Source organism: Triturus cristatus, chromosome 1_2 (genome assembly GCF_964204655.1).
Source record: "Triturus cristatus chromosome 1_2, aTriCri1.1, whole genome shotgun sequence".
Classification (NCBI taxonomy): domain Eukaryota; kingdom Metazoa; phylum Chordata; class Amphibia; order Caudata; family Salamandridae; genus Triturus; species Triturus cristatus.
In genome coordinates this window covers 957,248,358-957,265,661 of record NC_140580.1, presented here as the reverse complement: position 1 = coordinate 957,265,661, position 17,304 = coordinate 957,248,358, and the positions used below count along the sequence as shown (strand labels likewise).

Here is a 17,304-nt window from a genome sequence, read left to right as displayed (position 1 = left end):
TCTGTACCACTTCTGCCCTGAGCGCTCAAGAAGATCAAGCACGACCGGGCACAAGTTATTCTTGTGGCTCCGGACTGGGCACGAAGAGTCTAGTACCCCGAGCTCCTGAGAATAGCCATCAATCCTCCGATCAGACTGTCCCTTCTGGAGGATTTTCTGTTGCAGCAGCAGGGGACGGTTCTTCACCCAAACCTGTCCAGCCTCCACCTCCTAGTGTGGAGATTGAGCAGCGACAACTGACAGCTTTTAACCTTCCTCCTAAAGTCTGTGATGTCATCTTGGCAGCCAGGCGTCCCTCCACTAAATCAGTATATGCCTGTGAATGGAACAAGTTTGTGGCATCGTGCACAGCAAAGGCTGTGGATCCCCTTTCTGCCTCTCTTTCAGAGGTCCTCTTGTACATACTTTCTTTGGCCCAGCAGGGCTCTGCCCTGGGCACTCTCTAAGGCTATCTTGCGGCTATCTCTGCTTTTCTTCGGCTGCCAGAGAAGCCCTCCTTATTCAAGTCCCATAAATAGATTAAGGGCATTACTCATCTCTTTCCTCCATCTCCTTTCATAATGCGCCAGTGGGACTTAAATCTTGTAATAACTTATCTTATGTGTGCTACCTTCGAGCCTCCTCACAACTGTCCTTTCGGCTCCTCACTCTGAAGACTGCTTTCCTTGTTGCCAATTCCTCTGCTCGCAGTGTGAGTGAGCTTCAGGCTCTATCTTCCAAGCCCCCTTTCTTCTCTGTGCATCCGAACAAAGTGGTGTTCAGGACGATACCTTCATTCCTTCCTAAAGTGGTTACACCATTCATGTAGGACAATCGATCACTTTGCCCACGTTTTTCCCACCTCTGCACCCTTCCAAGGAGGAAAAGAGACTCCACTGTCAGAACCCTAAATGTGCGCTGTCCTTCTACCTTGATCGCACTAAAGATTTGCGGGTGGATGATCAACTCTTCATTGGCTAGGTAGGTGCCAAGAAAGGCTGGGCTGTTCAAAAACGTACCATCTCTCGATGAGTTGTCTTTTGCATAAAAATCTGTTACGCTTTAGCGAAGAAGTGGGACTGCGTGTTCATTCCACTAGGGCCACGGCAGCAGCCAGTGCATTAGCACGTGGAGTCCCACTCCTATATATCTGCCAGGCGGCAACGTGGGCATCTCTGCACACGTTCACTAGACATTACTGCCTGGACAGCCAAGTCAGAAGGGACGGCAATTTTGCCAGTTCGGTCCTCCAGGACATTCTGGTGTGAACTTGGTATGCAGACCCTCCTCCGGGGATGGTATTGCTGGGGCATCTATTCTACAACTAACTGTCTCAGATGAACAAGTTACTTACCTCTGTAAGAGACATAGGTTAGTTGTAGATTCCTTACCGCCACACCCATCCTCCTCGCTCTGCGAACTGACTTCTAGGGACAGGGATTTCCTTACAGGGCCCTAGTTGTGGCGTACCAGTTGTCAGTGTCATTCATGGCTCTGAGCTTCTGGGGTGGAAAGTAATGTCAGAACTGACGTCAGTGCGCAGGGGGGGGGGGGGAGTCTAAGTAGGCACCGCGACGTCCTTCCAGTGACAACGGCGACGGACGAGAAGTTGACCACCACCTACTGATGTGCAGGGGTACTGCTAAGAAAAATCTCCGGATCCAGTCTGACACCTGATTTTAAGGTAAGGAATCTACAACTAACATAAATCTCTTACAGATCCATTGTTACCGAAGGCAAGTAACTTGTTCTTCACTGTTTAACTGTTTGGATGGGACGTAACAACCTACTTGTTCTGGGGAGAGGGCGCTGGGATAATAGTTTTTGGTTAACATGTTGGGGATTCATGAGTCGCATTCACTTGCATAATATATCTGTACTGCACACGGGGTTACTGAGACATGGGAGTGAGAAGCTGGAAGAAAAGGTACGTACCAACAATCTTGCCATGTATCATAGATGGCTGTCCCCCTGACTTATAAATGCTTCTCCTGGAATATCTGTGGAATGCATACTATGTCAAAGCGCTGTAAAGTATTTTCTTACTTGAAGAGTAGGAGTATTCAAATACCACTTTTACAGGAAGCACACTTAACTGCTAAGGAGGGACTGGCGCTACTGCGCGGTTGGAGGCTCCAAGTGTACTACACCACATATTCAGCCTACGCAAGAGGGGTCCTGATATGGAATCGGGCAGGGGTACCCTTCCCACACACCAGCAGTTTGCTAGATCCAGAGGGTAGAAACGTGGTAGTATGGAGACGACTGGAAGCCCGAGACATAGCAATAGTAAATATATATGCTCCAAAAAAAGATCACAATGCCTTTTTTGAAGGCCTATCAAGACTCTTTGCACCATAGTTAATTCTCCTGTCAATAATGGGGTGGTGCAGTTTTAACTGTGTGACAGACACTCAGATGGATAAATCACACCCTCCGCTGCAAGATTCTCAAGCTGTCTGCAATGCCCCAGCTTTTGCAGACTGGCCACGACAATGGGGGCTAATTGACTCCTGGAGACGAATGCACCCACAAGAGTGAGATTATTCTTTCTTCTCTAGTCTCCATGAAGTCCACAACCATATTGACACATTCCTCTGCACTCCGGACATCAATAGCTTAGTACATTTAGTTGAATATTTGGCCTGCACAACATCACACCATAACCCTATTCTTCTGCATTTAAAGTGGGCCCAACACAGACCTTCTATCCCTACCTGGCGGCTAAAACCAGAGTCATTGGAGGACCAGCTATTTGGGGCAACAATCAGGGATGGAGTATTCCAGTATTTTAATGACAATGCTGACACAGCCTCCTCTCCCCAAGTGGAATGGGACACCTTTAAGGCAGTCCTATGTGGCCAGTGCATAACAGAGTCAACAGGAATCAGACATACCCTACTGGGAGAAGTACTAGCTGTGGAACGAGACCTAAAAGACATGGGAACCGGTAGACCAGGGCACCCAGAATTGTATTCTGACCTCTTAGAGGCTATAGAGACTGTAGTGACCCGCATAGAACGGCTTTGGTGTTTTGACTTTAAAGAATACACTGATAAAACGCATGCAGAGTGAGACAAGTCAGGATTTCTCCTGGCCAGGTTGGCTAACCCACCAAACGTGGCTTATCCATAGTTAAACTTGAAGTCAGGGGAGGGGACAGAATACACTCCCAGGAGGGGATTAATGACCGTTTCGCTGAATATTGTTCGGCTGTAGAAGCGTCGCAGTACACAACATCACAGACCTACCTTGATGCACTGCACCTCCTGCGCCATGAGGAGGAGGAGGAGGCAGCGGAAGAGTTGGGCGTGATATCAACCCACAGGAGATAAGGAATGTCATTAAAAACATGTAACGTAATAAGACCTCGGGGATGGATGGATGGATTTCTGGCAGTGTTGCATGCTACCTACTCTTTGGATTTAATGCCCAGACTAATAGACTTATACGCTGCGGGCAAAAATTCTGGATGACTGCCTGACACCACTAGAGAAGCGCTAATAGTCCCCATCGTAAAACCAGAGAAATCGGCATACAGCATATAAGCCGCTCTCGATGTTAAACATGGATTATAAGATATCTGAAAAGAACAGTTAGTTATAGATTCCTTACCTTAGAATATCCCCTAGGCGTCAGACTGGATCTGGAGAGTTTTTCGTCAGCAGTACCCCTACATGTCAGTAGGTGGCGTCGGTTGACTCAACATCTGACGTCGGCCTCGTGGTTGCTGGCATGATGTTGCGGAAGTTACTTAGACGCTGCCCTCGCGTGCTGACCTCAGTTCTTTCTTTTTCCACGCCAGCATGCGCAGATCCGGAGAGAGCGATACCCCCAGTCAATTTTTGACTAACTTTTTACGACTTTTGTCGACTTCTTTTCGAGTCCTACATCGACTCCTGGTGCACGAGGGATGCCCTGTTTAAAGCCCTGCGATTCCTGTACTCGACTGATGTAGGTGACGGATCCGCACCGTGTGTGCCTCTACTGCCTGGAGCGCGACCACGACCCCAAGTCGTGCTCCGACTGCCGAACCATGGCCTCGAAGTCTTCGCGGGAGCGCTCCAGAAAGCTCCTCGAGGCCCGGCAGTCGCTTCCGCTTCGTTCGAGGTCCGGGTCGCGTGGAAGGTCACAGGATCGATCGCGGAGCCATCATCATCACTCCTTGTCGAAGTCTTCGCACTCAGGGTCAGGTAAGTCGAAGCAAAAGAAGAAGTAGAAGAGGCATAGTCACTCTTCGACTTCTCCTCGTTCGTCGGTCGACGCGATGAAGGGTGTGGTTGCCAGCTCCGCGTGTGGAACCTTCAGGGTTGACTCCGGCTTTCCTCCGTTCCCGGGACCGGGAGCGACCCCTGCCCAGCTTCGTAAATTTTACGAAGCGATGCATGGCATCTTTGGACAGCCTGACTCCACCGGTGCGCCTTCGGGCCCCGTGGACTCGGCTGGGGCCCCTAGGCCTTCGACGCCAGCGGCTCCGGCCTCGGCTTCGCAGTGCTCCCTTGGATCCAGGCCCGAATCCGGTTCGGCGCCGGTCGACCTTGTAACACCTCCACCGGTGCAGATTCCACCGGCACCACGTCCTCAGCCGGTGCCTGCTGGGCCTCAAGCCAGCGTCGACCCCGGCTTCCAACCAGATGTAGATACGGAGCCGGACCGGTGTTGACCGATGCCGCATCCGGTGCCGATGGGTACTTTTGTTCCTGCATTCCACCCTGGCCATTTTCAGCCAGTTTGGCAGCCAGAGGAGGGTGAGGAAGACTGGGAGGGGTCTGAGGACCCTCTCACTGCTCAGTTGCAATACGATCTGGACTGGACAGAGGAACTGGGGGATACCAGTGGTCTGGACACTTCGCCAGACCTTGGCATGTTGTCTCCTCCTACCGTGGCTCCGGAGGAGGGAGCGTCTTACGCAGTGTTGTTGTGTAGGGCAGCCAAGGCCCTACACCTCGAGCTACCTACTGTGGCAGTCAGGACTAACCTCCTGACAGAGGTGCTTCAACCGACAGTGGAGCTCTTCTGAGCCCCTGCTGCCGTTCAATGAAGCTCTCACGGACATCCTTTTGGGCACCTGTTCCAGACCCATCACAGGGGCTCCTGTGAATAGGATTGTTGCCCAACGCCACCGCCCGGCCCCAGCGACCCCATTTTCTTCTCCCAACATCCCTCCCCCGAGAGCTTGGTAGTCCAAGCCTCAGCGTCCCAAGTCACATTCCCTACCGCACCACTGGACAGGGAATCCAAGAAGCTGGATCAGTTTGGGAAGAAGTTGTTTTCTTCCTCCAGCTTAGGGCTACGGTCGATGAACACCGCATGCCTCTTGAGCCGTTATTCCCACTCTGTGTGGGATACGGTGACGCAAGTGCTGCTTATAATCAAAAAAGAATGGATCACTTGTACCCGTTTTCCAGGGTTATATGGTTTTTCATCTACTCCTTAAAAAACCCTCATTCACGTTTAGGTGGTTCGTAGGGCGGTATATCTTGATTCTCCGCCTAAAAAACGTGACCGCATCATCATTGGGTTTTGTTTATGCTTCCTCCACCCGAAGGGATCCACTGGATTAGAACAGTAGTGATCAGAAATTAAAATTGTGACAAAGTGCTCGTGTTGAGTGAAAAAATGTTTAAAAAGGGTTTAATCCCTCATGCTACCTGGACTATGTTTTTATTATTGTCTGGTGCATGGGGGAAGAATAAAAAAGGGGAAGGTTGTGCAGAACGGGCATTTAGTGAGTCCACTGCACAATCAGTCCGAATAGTTGGTCGACATGTTTCAGCCCTTTATTCGCCCCAAAGGGTCGGGGGGCTTTCGTCAGGACCTTGAAGGTGTTGAAAGCGTGCTGGGATAAAGGGATAATACCCAGAATCAAAAACAAGGGGAGTTCCAATGTCAATCTGTAGAACTCCTAAGGAAGGTTATTTGCCTGTGGGGGAGAAAGAGTACAGGGGTAAAAAGACATCTATGTCCTTACACATTTGGTAGGACATACGTCGAAAAACCAATGGTGATGCAATGCTCGATTATTGAATCTACCAATAAAGCAAAATAAATGGCAAATCTTCTAGATACAGTTTAAATAAAATGCAAGTGGTGTTCGAACACGTAGCTAGTAGTAGAACAAATTTCGAGACAAAAGCAAGTATAAAAATGGCAACTCTTATTCCAAGATATCTGTATGTATATATGGTCACTTTTCATTAGGCTCATTGGTGTCAGTTGCATGGTGGTGAGCTGAAATAGACCGTTGTCGATATATTAGTTGATACAGCCGTTTTATGTGCGCGGCCGCACCTTTGTACTGCTAAGCTTAAAGTTTCTTAGCCCTAACAGGAATTGGCACAGTATGGTGCTTAAACAGTGTGTTAATGTGATCACAACAGTTAAGAGGTACAAACCAGCAGAGATATAATAATAAGTGGAAGACAAATCTTACTCGAAGATATCTGTTTCTCGTTACTGATATATACGTGGTGGAGAAATGCTCCATTGTCAGATTGTAGGTCGCTTATTGTGCAGGGTAACACTTGGCGTCTTTCGCCCCAACATGTATTAGTAAAATATGGTGCTTAAGTCGCGCTTTTACTGTGATAGTAGTGAGGTAGGGGCGGACAGAACGAAGTAGTGAATTGCGTTTAATTGATAATAAACATACAATCTCACTCGATTAAAAATGCAGTGTAAAAACACAACAGTGTTTCAATGGGACAATAAATCTTCGCGCGTTTCGGCGTGAAACACGCCTTCATCAGGAATAGCCACACACAACCTGAAATTCTAATCCTAATCACATAGGTATATTATACAAGTCAATAATTGAATGACTTCATTGACAATCTAAAAAAATATAGCAATTTAATAAAAAAAAAAGAAGGAATTAAAGGAAAATATGGTGAATAGAATGAGAAAGAGGATAAATTGAAGGCGCAAGTAATCCGAAGCCTTCTATTTCACCGATCACATCCAGCGAGATAAGATATACATGTATAGATGCTTACTTTATTTATATAGAGGTAGGTGTAAATAACTTTCTAGAAGAGATGTCTTCATACACTTTCTTTCATAATATAAAGCCTGTAAGAATATATCAGTACGTGATGTGAAAAAAGCGAGAGCAGAACAATTGGGTAATCAAAAAATCTTTTTTTTTTTACTCCATGTTACCTTAAGTTGTATCACGACTATTTGGAAAGATACGGTGCCGTAATGATCACCTCTAGGTATCTGATGTGTGTTCAATTGTGAATATGGAATTGATAAAAACAGACAAAAATACACAATTTAGTAAAGAAAGAGTTTAGAATATTGATAAGAGGTCTCGTATGTCAGACCTAGAGAATGATAGTCTAAAACATGAAAACATTTACCTGATATAGGGTGTGTAGAGGTTCACAATAAAAATAAATTATTGTATACCGCATTAATGGCGGTAACTAGTTGGAGGCAAGATAGTCCTGTGATACAAAAGCAAGAAAAGAAAATGTCGACTTTAGTGTATATGCATTTAAATGCATTTTGATATATATGTACTAATGATTATTAGGGGCTAGATGTATCCTAAAGACTATAAAGGAATCCGTATAATGAATGCAGATAATTGCAGCGGGGGCAATTGAAGCAGGGGGCCTCGTATTAGCTTTAACTAATGGATAAAACTCAACAGAAATTGGATCCGGTAACATAAATTGCCTAATATCAAACTAGTTAAATAATACTTGTTCGTAAGACCTCGACGGGAAAGGGAGCTTACCTCCTTGTTAAAATCTCGATCTGCAGGGCAACGCGACTAATAGTTGCAAAGGCAATATCAATTTGATCAAAAAGCTGGACGCGGTTAAATATCCCCGGCAAGAATGGAGACGCGGTACTGGTGCGTCGCTCAAATGACACCGCGCAACAAGGGTCACGAACTCGATCACGTGGACAGGGGCATATCATGTGACCCCAGTAATATTATGCGGAAACAAAAGTGTCTAGAGTGTCCACTCGCACCTAATGCCGTGTCGAGGATTGTACTACCTGAAGGTCTATGTGTAGGAATTAATGTTAATATTACATTTTTGGACTTTTATAGTTTGGTCGTTACACTGTCTTTAATTTTACTATATCTTGAATGAGGAATGTTGTTTGAATTATATTGCCTAGGAATTTGTTTCATCCTGGGGTGATTTCCACACACATCTAAAACCAAAATCACCAGTAAATTTCAAGACTTGCTGTTTATCCTGGCCAAGCATAAAATTACAAGGAATTGGATGTCGCCGGGAGTGCCCTGAATAACTACATGGAGTAGGGATATGGGCGATTTGTGAGGGTGGATTACTCCTCTAAGAGAAGCCAAACGTGGGATGTGCACATTAGATGCAGCCCAAGCTTGGGAAGCACTAGCAGATAATTTCACCAACCCAGAATCTGACATCCCCATTGCCTCACCTACGGGATCAACGAGACTAGCTCCTCATCGAGGCCTATCGCACACCGGAGGCCCCCTGCTGTTTACAAAGATTCAATCACAAAGGTTAGTGCTAATCCCCGGTTATCTTTTACCCTCTCTTTGTGCAATCAGACACAACACTCATTGCTGACAAATATGACTATGTACTGACGCATGGGGAGGTGTGGGGGGCAGGGGATATTTGCTACCAAATGGGATAAGGTATGAACATACATAAATTCTATATTGGAGACATCCTACTATGTAAAAATATAACACTGTAAATGCAATATCTGATCTACAAAACCCCAATAAAATGTGTTTAAAAAAAAATTAAGCTGCTCATTTTCATATTTTTAGGTCCCGCCTGGCGAAAGCAACACATGCGCTGCTCTCGCCAGAGAGGACCTTTTGCAATCAATTCTGCCAAAGTCTTACATGCACGCGCAGGAATGGACAAAGATGGCTGCTCTCGCCATTTGTCCAAACCTAATAGCATGCGTGTGCATGTAAGGACAGTGGACAGCCCGCCGCCGTCTTGATAAACACGCGCGCTTTCTGCTACTCACTCTCTATTACTCTTTACTCTCTACTAACTCTCTACTACTCACTCTACTACCTTCTACCATCTACTCTCTACTTCTCACTCTCTACTATTCACTCTACTCACACTACTACTCTCTACTACTCACTCTACTACTCTCTTCTACTCTACTACTCTCTCTACTACTCACTCTTTACTACTCTCCTCTACTACTCACTCTCTACTACTCTCTACTACTCACTATTACTCTGTACTACTCACTCTACTACTCACTCTGCTAATCACTACTCTACTAATCACTACTCTACTACTCACTTTCTACTACTCTCTACTACTACTCTACTCACTACTCTACTCTAAGACTCACTCTCTACTACTCACTCTACTACTCACTCTCTACTACTAGATACTACTCTGCTATTCACTCTCTGCTACTCACTCTCTACTACTCTACTCACTACTACTCTCTACTACTCACTCTCTACTACTCACTCTCTACTACTCACTCTCTACTACTCACTCTACTACTCACTCTCTACTGCTCACTGCTCACTCTCTACTAACTCTACTACTTTCTTCTACTCTCGCTACTACTCACTACTACTCACTCTCTACTACTCACTCTATTACTCTCTACTACTCACTCTACTACTCACTCTCTATTACTCTCTACTACTCACTCTCTACTACTCACTCACTCTCTATCTACTACTCACTCTCTACTACTCACTCTCTACTACTCTCTATTACTCTACTACTCACTGTCTATTACTCTATACTACTCACTCTGCTACTCACTCTCTGCTACTCTCTGCTACTCAATCTCTGCTACTCACTCTACTACTCTCTACTGCTCACTCTCTAATGCTCACTCTCTAATGCTCACACTCTAATGCTCACTCTCTAATGCTCACTCTCTAATGCTCACTCTCTAATGCTCACTCTCTAATGCTCACTCTCTACCTCTGTCTACTAATCTCTACCTCTCATAAATACAGATACATGCATGCATACATATACATATATCAATCAATCAGCATTTATAAAGCGCGCTACTTGCCCATAAGGGTCTCAAGGCACTGTGGGGGGAAGGGGTGCTGCTGCTGCTCGAACAGCCAGGTCTTGAGTAGCCTCCTGAATGTCAGAAGGTCTTCGGTCTGCCGTAGGAGGGTGGGGAGGGCGTTACAGGACTTGGCGGTGAGGTAGGAGAACGATCTGCCGCCGCTAGTCGTTCATCGGATGCAGGGGACGGTGGCGAGGGCGAGGTTGGCGGAGCGGAGCTGGCGGTTTGGGGTGTAGAAGGTGAGTCGACTGTGGAGGTATGTTGGTCCGGTGTTGTGGAGTGCCTTGTGTGCGTGGGTGAGGAGCTCGAATGTGATCCTTTTGTTGACGGGAAGCCAGTGCAGGTCTCTCAGGTGGGGTGTGATGTGGCTGTGGCGAGGGATGTCAAGGATTAGGCGTGCGGAGACGTTCTGTATGCATACATAGATATGCATGTTATGTACATGAAAGTTTGAAAAACACTAATAAAAGCAAAGCTAAAAAGCCGCCTAATTACAAACAGAATTGCTTTAACTTAAACGAGGGTGAGACCTATTGCATTTTCAATGCTTGTTTTTTATTGCAGTGGATTACCAATTAAAGCACGTCGGCATAATTTGGCAATGGTTACGGAGTGCTCTTAAAAAGGACAACAGCTTGTTATAAAACATGTTGTTTGGCAATGGAACCAGTAAGGTTGTAGACTTTGTCCAATTGGACATAGGTGTGACTCCCTATTTTGGTGTTATGAGGCTGTGTTTAGACCCAAGGCCAGTTAGAGTGACCTAGAGCTGTCTACCGGTATACCTGCTAAGGAGCTAAATCTTTTGCACTAGGCAAGACTGCAGCTAGAAGACCAATGCAATGGCCACTTTTGATGGCCATTATAAGTAATTTGAAATTAAGCTTGAAGTTTATTGGTACCCTCGAATAAGGACATAGAATGGGGATTAGAATCATGGAGCTTCTTACCTGTCCATTTGCTCCATTCTGCTCTAGTTGAGCATCATTCTCAATCATGCATGAAGCTTTTTGGCATTCATCAACATATGGGTATGGCATAATCGTTCATGTTCAGTGTGACTGCAGTTGTATAATCTAGACCTAATATGCAGAAATACCTTAGCAAATATGAGACTGGTGAATTGACATTAAGCACTTCGGACGAGAATAGTATATATTTAAAAGTAAGTGGTAGCTCCTGTTCCCATTCACTGGTTCTCAGGACGCTGTTCGAAATTGTGATTGTCAGCTCGCGACATAGTACCCTCTCCACCAAACTCTCCGCCCGCCTCATTTAGATGTGGGTAGAACTTCAGTATGGCAGCAACGAAGTCTATTCTGTCTCTGCCGTGGACATGCACCTCCTCTGTCAGATTAAGAGTTGTTGAAAGTTTGGCCATTTGTCCATCCGCCTTATTAAGAGTAAGTGAGCAAATGGCAAGTTTTTACTTTGGCTTTCAGCAATCCAAAACGTGGCAAGAAGTGAAAGTAAAAACATTTCAATCACATTCCGTGGCGAGAAGGGTTGTTTTCTTTTTTTATGTTCAAAATGAAAATCCCTCTTGGGATTTGGATTTTGTTTTTGTAAATAAAAATAGAAATTGATTGTGGGCCCTACAGCTCTGTCATGTTGACTGAGCAGTACAGCAATGCATTGACAGGAACTGCAGTGATGGTGCTTCCTGCTAATGTAGGAGATGTTCACTGCTTGTGCAGACGTCCGTAAATTTGGAGTGCGTTAGTCCATAAGAGCGACGGAGTAAAATACTTGTCAACAAAACTTGAAGCCCTCCGGGCAACTCTTCATGGGAGCAAAACACATTTTACAATACCTGACTTAAAAATATTAGGTAGGACAATAGTTTGCAAGTACATCAACTCCAAGGCTCTGTTTTGTCCAGAAGTTGCTTTGTGAACGTGAGTGACATCTGCTCTCTACAGACTCGCTGTTCTCAAGTCTCAATTACGAGCAATAGAAGGCAGAACTTAAAGTTGCTGGTGTTCAGTAATTGCAGCTGAGAATGTAGCAAGGCTTGAGGAGAAGAAAAGTTAGAATATCATGACATCTTCACCATCTTGGAAACAGGAAACCTGTGCCTGGTAATCTGTTATCGATATCTAGTTCTTTCTTATTGATTCATATGCACTGCATTCCTCTTTAAGGGTGTGTTATGTAAACTGGATGTATGTATGTAGTATTCTATAGTGAAAACCCATACAGAGCATTATAGATTGTCAAAGACAAGCTTAAAGTCAACAAATAATAGGTAAGAAAGCTGGCCTGTGAACAGTAAATGAGTTGTGATGTAGTGTTCTTGAAAGAGGTGAGTCTTCAACTCTTTCCTGAATGGGAGCAGTGTTGGGAAGGTGGGTTCCTATGGATATAGGGATGTTGTTCTATATCCTGGGTTTATAGATGGAAAAGACCTGATGCCTTTTTTATTTTTTTAACCTCAGTCTGAGGTCTCATGGTGTCCTGGCAGCGGCTTTGCTGAGATCACTCTGAGATGGGTGAGCTTGACCGCAAGATAAGCAGGGGGGTCCTGGTTGTGATGGCTTTGACAATGATGCAGAAAGTTGGGAAGATGATGCTGACCGGCAACGGGCATAAATGGAGTTTCATCAAGATGGGGCTGATGTTATCATATTTCTCCAGGTACTAGATTAGACATGATGTGGCATGTAGGATGCCTGTAAGGGGTGCCACTGTGAGGTCTGGGAGCAGGAGTAGGGCATTACCACCGTCCAGAGGAGAGAGTACGAGGGCTTGAATTGCAGTACTGAAGCCACTTTGTGGAAGAAATAGCTTAACACTATTTAGAGAGCTGGCATCAGGCCGATTTTGTATTTTTTCACAATGTGTTCCTTTAGGGTGATGTTGGTGTCCAGTGTGAATGCTCATCACTTGTCATTCGGTGAGAGATTTGGTGCGAAGCAGCCACGATCATGTCATTGAGCAAAATTGGTACTGTAACCTGTTTGTTGTTTTTGGCAAATTACAGCAATTCTGTCTTGATTGGGTGGAGCTTCAATTAGGCCATGGACATCCTGGCTAGCATGATGTACAAGCAGAGTTTGAGGCATTGTATGTCTGAAGCAAAGAAGGCTTTCAAGTAGAGTTTTGTATCTTTGGCAAATTGTTGAATATTCATGCTGTTATCTGAGAGTAGAGCTCCCTGCAGAGGTTGAAGATGAACAGGGATAGTATGGAGCCCTCAGGGACTCAACACCTGATAGGGATTTTTGTTACCTGGAGATAACCATATGAACAAACTGGTGTCGCTTTGAAAGGTAGGAGGAGAACCAGTGAAGGATGTTGACTGTGAATCCCATTCAAGACTCAATGGTGCCTATGAGGGTGGGATGGTCGACTGTCAAAGGCAGTTGAGTGGACCAGAAATTTCAAGAGGCAAGGAATGATAAGATGTTTATCATTTACACAACCCAGGTTCTGTTTATGCTGGCTATGCTTTCTCCATTATCAACATGTGTGAAATCACAAGAATGCTAGAGCCAGGATCCATATTCCACTTAGCAGAAAAAAGTGATAACTGCATGTCATATGCAACACACTTGTCAATGCAAACTCCAAACTAATACCCTTCTTTAGTACTTTGGCAATTTAGTTCTTTAATGTTCTGTTTCTTTTGTTCTCCTTTTAGCTTTTTTGGACCTATATTCAGGCAATGCTAACAAATTTGGAGAGCCTGCCCCTGGAGCGGATTCACAGTATGCTGAAGATGTTTGTTATGACGGGCCCTGTGGTGTCTGAAATAGACATGCAGGAGCTACAGGGATTCCTCCAAAAGAAAGTGAACGATCAGCAAGTTGTCTATTCAGGTGGTGTGTATCGACTCCCCAAGAATTCTAGCTAATGTAAAACTTTGAATCCAGAGTTGGGGATTTATGAAGCATTCCGTCCAAGGTGAAAGATGACATGTGGGCATCGATCTCTTTGCTGAGTACAGATAGTGCTCCAGCTGAGAGTACATGTTCACAGTGGCAAAGTCCTTTGCAACTTGTTCATGTGCTACCTTACAGACTGATCACAGACACCTCTTAAAAGATTGCATTTGGCAGTACAGCATTTATTGTTGATTTGATTGTAGGCATTTAGCCCTGATCTTCTAGATAAGTTGCTGCCTGACTTTGATGTATAGATCTGGCCTTGGGACTCTGAAAAGAATGTTGCAATACTTTGTGAGTATGCGGACTGTGGAGCTAGATACTTGACAGTAAGTTCTTGGATCAGTCTGTCTCACCCATGAAAAGTCCACCTACCTGCTACTTTAGTCATTGTTTGCAAATATCTGTGTATATTAATTTATTGTGCATGGGCCGTTACCATTTTGTTTGATAGAATAACTTTTTTATTTTTCCTATTTAATTACAAGGCATTGGTTGTATTTTGGCCCTGCAAGCATTTCAGCTGACACTTGAGTTATTACTTTTGGAGCGACTGACACATACATGTTGACCTGTTTGCTTCTGACCTTTTTTTGTGGCTAAGAATCTTTGAGTCTGTTGCGAGTGATGTGAATGTAAATGCCTTAGCAGTGGTTACAATTGTGTTTTGTTAAAAAAAAGAAAAAAAAGGTTTTATAAATAAAAGGTTAACCCAGGAGTTTGTATCAAAGCATATTTGTTCGTACAACTAATAGTCTGTTAGTAAAAGCAGCATGACTGATTTTCAAATGTGACTTATTCTTTTGTTAAGGAATGTACATAACTCTTGCAAACCACCAACAATCACTTTCTTTTTTGTGTTTCATGAGGCAGCATAATACAGGCTGTCTACCTATCTTTTTGTTCCTGGACCTTACGTCTGTTGCACACAACAGGGCCTATTCCCAAAGGCATTTTTGAGTTAAGAAAGTTTTACTGCAGTAGCAGTACTTCCTGTACTCGCAAATGCTATTGATGAATCAATGGCTGGAGATCTCCTCTTCTGCCTTGTCCATCTCTTCGTTTGGGGGTCAATACTTCAAGTATGAAGATAACTACGCAAGGAAGTATCTTTTTTCCCCCCCGAAACTGTTGGAGCGAAAATGGGGAGTGGCTGGAAATTGATAATAAGTACCACTAAATGAGTTAAGTGTATGGAAATTTAAGGTGGGGTTAAAGCGAGCAGGATAATTTGTTATCACAAAAGTTGCATCTAAATTTACTGTAGTAACAGTACTGACAAAACAGGTTTAAATCGGCCTCAGCCAAACTTTCGAGTGAGTAAACCACCACACATGTCCAATCACTGCTACTGATATGCACTGACAAAGCAACAGAGAGAAAAATGGAATAACACTAACTCCACACAGGAAGATACAGGTAAATATCTTTGAATATCAATTTGTTTTAAAATTGTATTTCTTTTTAATTATTTTAATGTAATTTTCTAAATGTCAGGTTTTTTGGTGGTTTTTTTAACAAGTGCAATTGATTTAAATCATGTATTCCAAGAAGGATCCAAGTACATGCAAACACACTTGCCCCTGCAAGGGAAGAAGTATGTGAACAGTCAGGACTCAGCCACACCCATCAACCGATAAAATGCATTACTGCAGTTACCAATCGCATAGAGCCTGTCCACCTAAGAAAGCAAGTTACATATCAAAATGATTTGCTTCACTGTGTTAGTCAATGTTTTTGTGGCTTTTGCCCTCATTTTGAGGAATATTTGTTTGAGGAGAAGTTACTTTCTACAGAAAAATAGATCTTCTTGCCAGGAATATTAACAGTGGTTCTGTGAGAAGGCTACACAGAAAAGATAATTTCAGCCACACAAAGCAGTCATTCCTATGAAACCGTCTCAACCACCTGGAATTACAGAGAGTCTCCAGAATCCATATTTGAGAGCCTGGCTCCTACCTTATAACAATAGATTTAAATGTAACCGTTTCTCAAAGTCTAACCCAGTTTTTAGTAATGAGAGGAAGGATATTGCCCTCTGACATATTTTTCAGACTCCTGTTGAGAATGCTGAGGTTGCCCAGGCTCCTAGGGACCCACTGCGTAGGTTGGGTAAATATGCAGGGTCAGCTTGTGCCTTAGGATATCTGTAGCGCTTTGCAGTTAATCTTGTGCCCCAAGAATTCCGGGAAATGTAGTAGGAGAGACATTAAGGCTGCTATAGAGCGTCTTGGGTCAGACAGGGTTAAGAGGATGTCATCACCATACAAAAATGCTGTACTCTGGCCCACTGTCGATGGGATCCCATTTATTTCATTTGTAGACTAGATGGCTATTGCAAGGGGCTCTAGCATCAGAAGGAAAAGTAAAGGGGACGGAGGTGCCATTTTTGATCGGTATAGGTTTGGAGGGAAATCCTACACAGTTAATGTGAGTTGCCAGGGTCTGATAGAGCCCATTAACTTTTGAGATATGTTTGCCCCAGGCTGTATGTGTTTTTGAAATGAAACTGGTAAGTCCATTCCGCCTTGTTGAATACCTTTTCAGCAACTAGTAAAAGGGCAATTCTATCATCTCGGCAATTCTTTGAGTTCCACAGTAGATGGGCGGGAGCTCTGAGGCGATACCCGAATGAGAGCCCACGGACAAACCCCACTCCAAAATAATGTATGGGTGCGGGAATATCCAGTATGAGTCGATTTTCCGGGATTTCAATATCCACTTTTATTAGGGATATAGGTCTATACCTGCTACGTGTTCGGTTTGGGGAGAAAGTTGGCAACTCTAGTGTTGGGAATTGATCCTAATGTGCCAGACTCTTCTACCCCATTGAAGGCAGCTAAGAGCATGGGGTGAAGAGGGATTTGCTAGATTTGTTTAACTCACATAGGAAGCCATCTGCCCCTGGGATCTACATGTCAGTTGGTCTGGGATGGCAGCCTTGATGTTTTCAAGTGCAGTGCTGCCACTGAACAGGTCTTGTTCATCCTCGTTTGCACATGGCAAGTGTAGGTTCTCCAGGAGCCTCTCTACTAAGGGCGTAGAACCACCAAGAGTGAAGTTTAGTGACTTGTAATAGGAGGCAAAAGTCCTTGTTATTTCGTCTGAGTGATGGAAAAGATTACATTGAAAAGGCCATAACGCTGGGACTGCCAGTTGAGCCTCTTTGTGTATGATGGAGGGCTGACAGTCTGCTTCTCTGCTCTCTGGCCTAAAATGTCTGTTTCAATTAAAGCAGCACTTTTTCTGAAGCAGACGTGTAGCACAGGGGTCTTTAACCTTTCCTAAAGAGAGAGCTGCTTCGCACCATTGAAAACCATTGTGACCGTAAATGCACACAGAGACCAAATAACTTAAACACTGCCCCTAGAGTACCACATTCCATGGAGCATACAGTATT

General features: G+C 44.4%; 1 protein-coding gene across 2 annotated transcripts in view; it reads left to right on the top strand.

Moving 5' to 3' along the window:
* ANAPC2 (anaphase promoting complex subunit 2) overlaps positions 1-14,620 on the top strand; it is a 284,740-nt gene extending 270,120 nt beyond the window's left edge. For both annotated transcript variants that reach the window (XR_014962878.1, XM_085610066.1), the window contains exon 13: positions 13,661-14,620. Coding sequence is in view for 1 of the 2 variants with exons in the window: in XM_085610066.1 (XP_085466192.1) it covers positions 13,661-13,873 (213 nt within the window). In the remaining variant the exon portion in view is untranslated. The remainder of the gene's footprint in view (positions 1-13,660) is intronic.
* Positions 14,621-17,304: the final 2,684 nt, after the last annotated feature.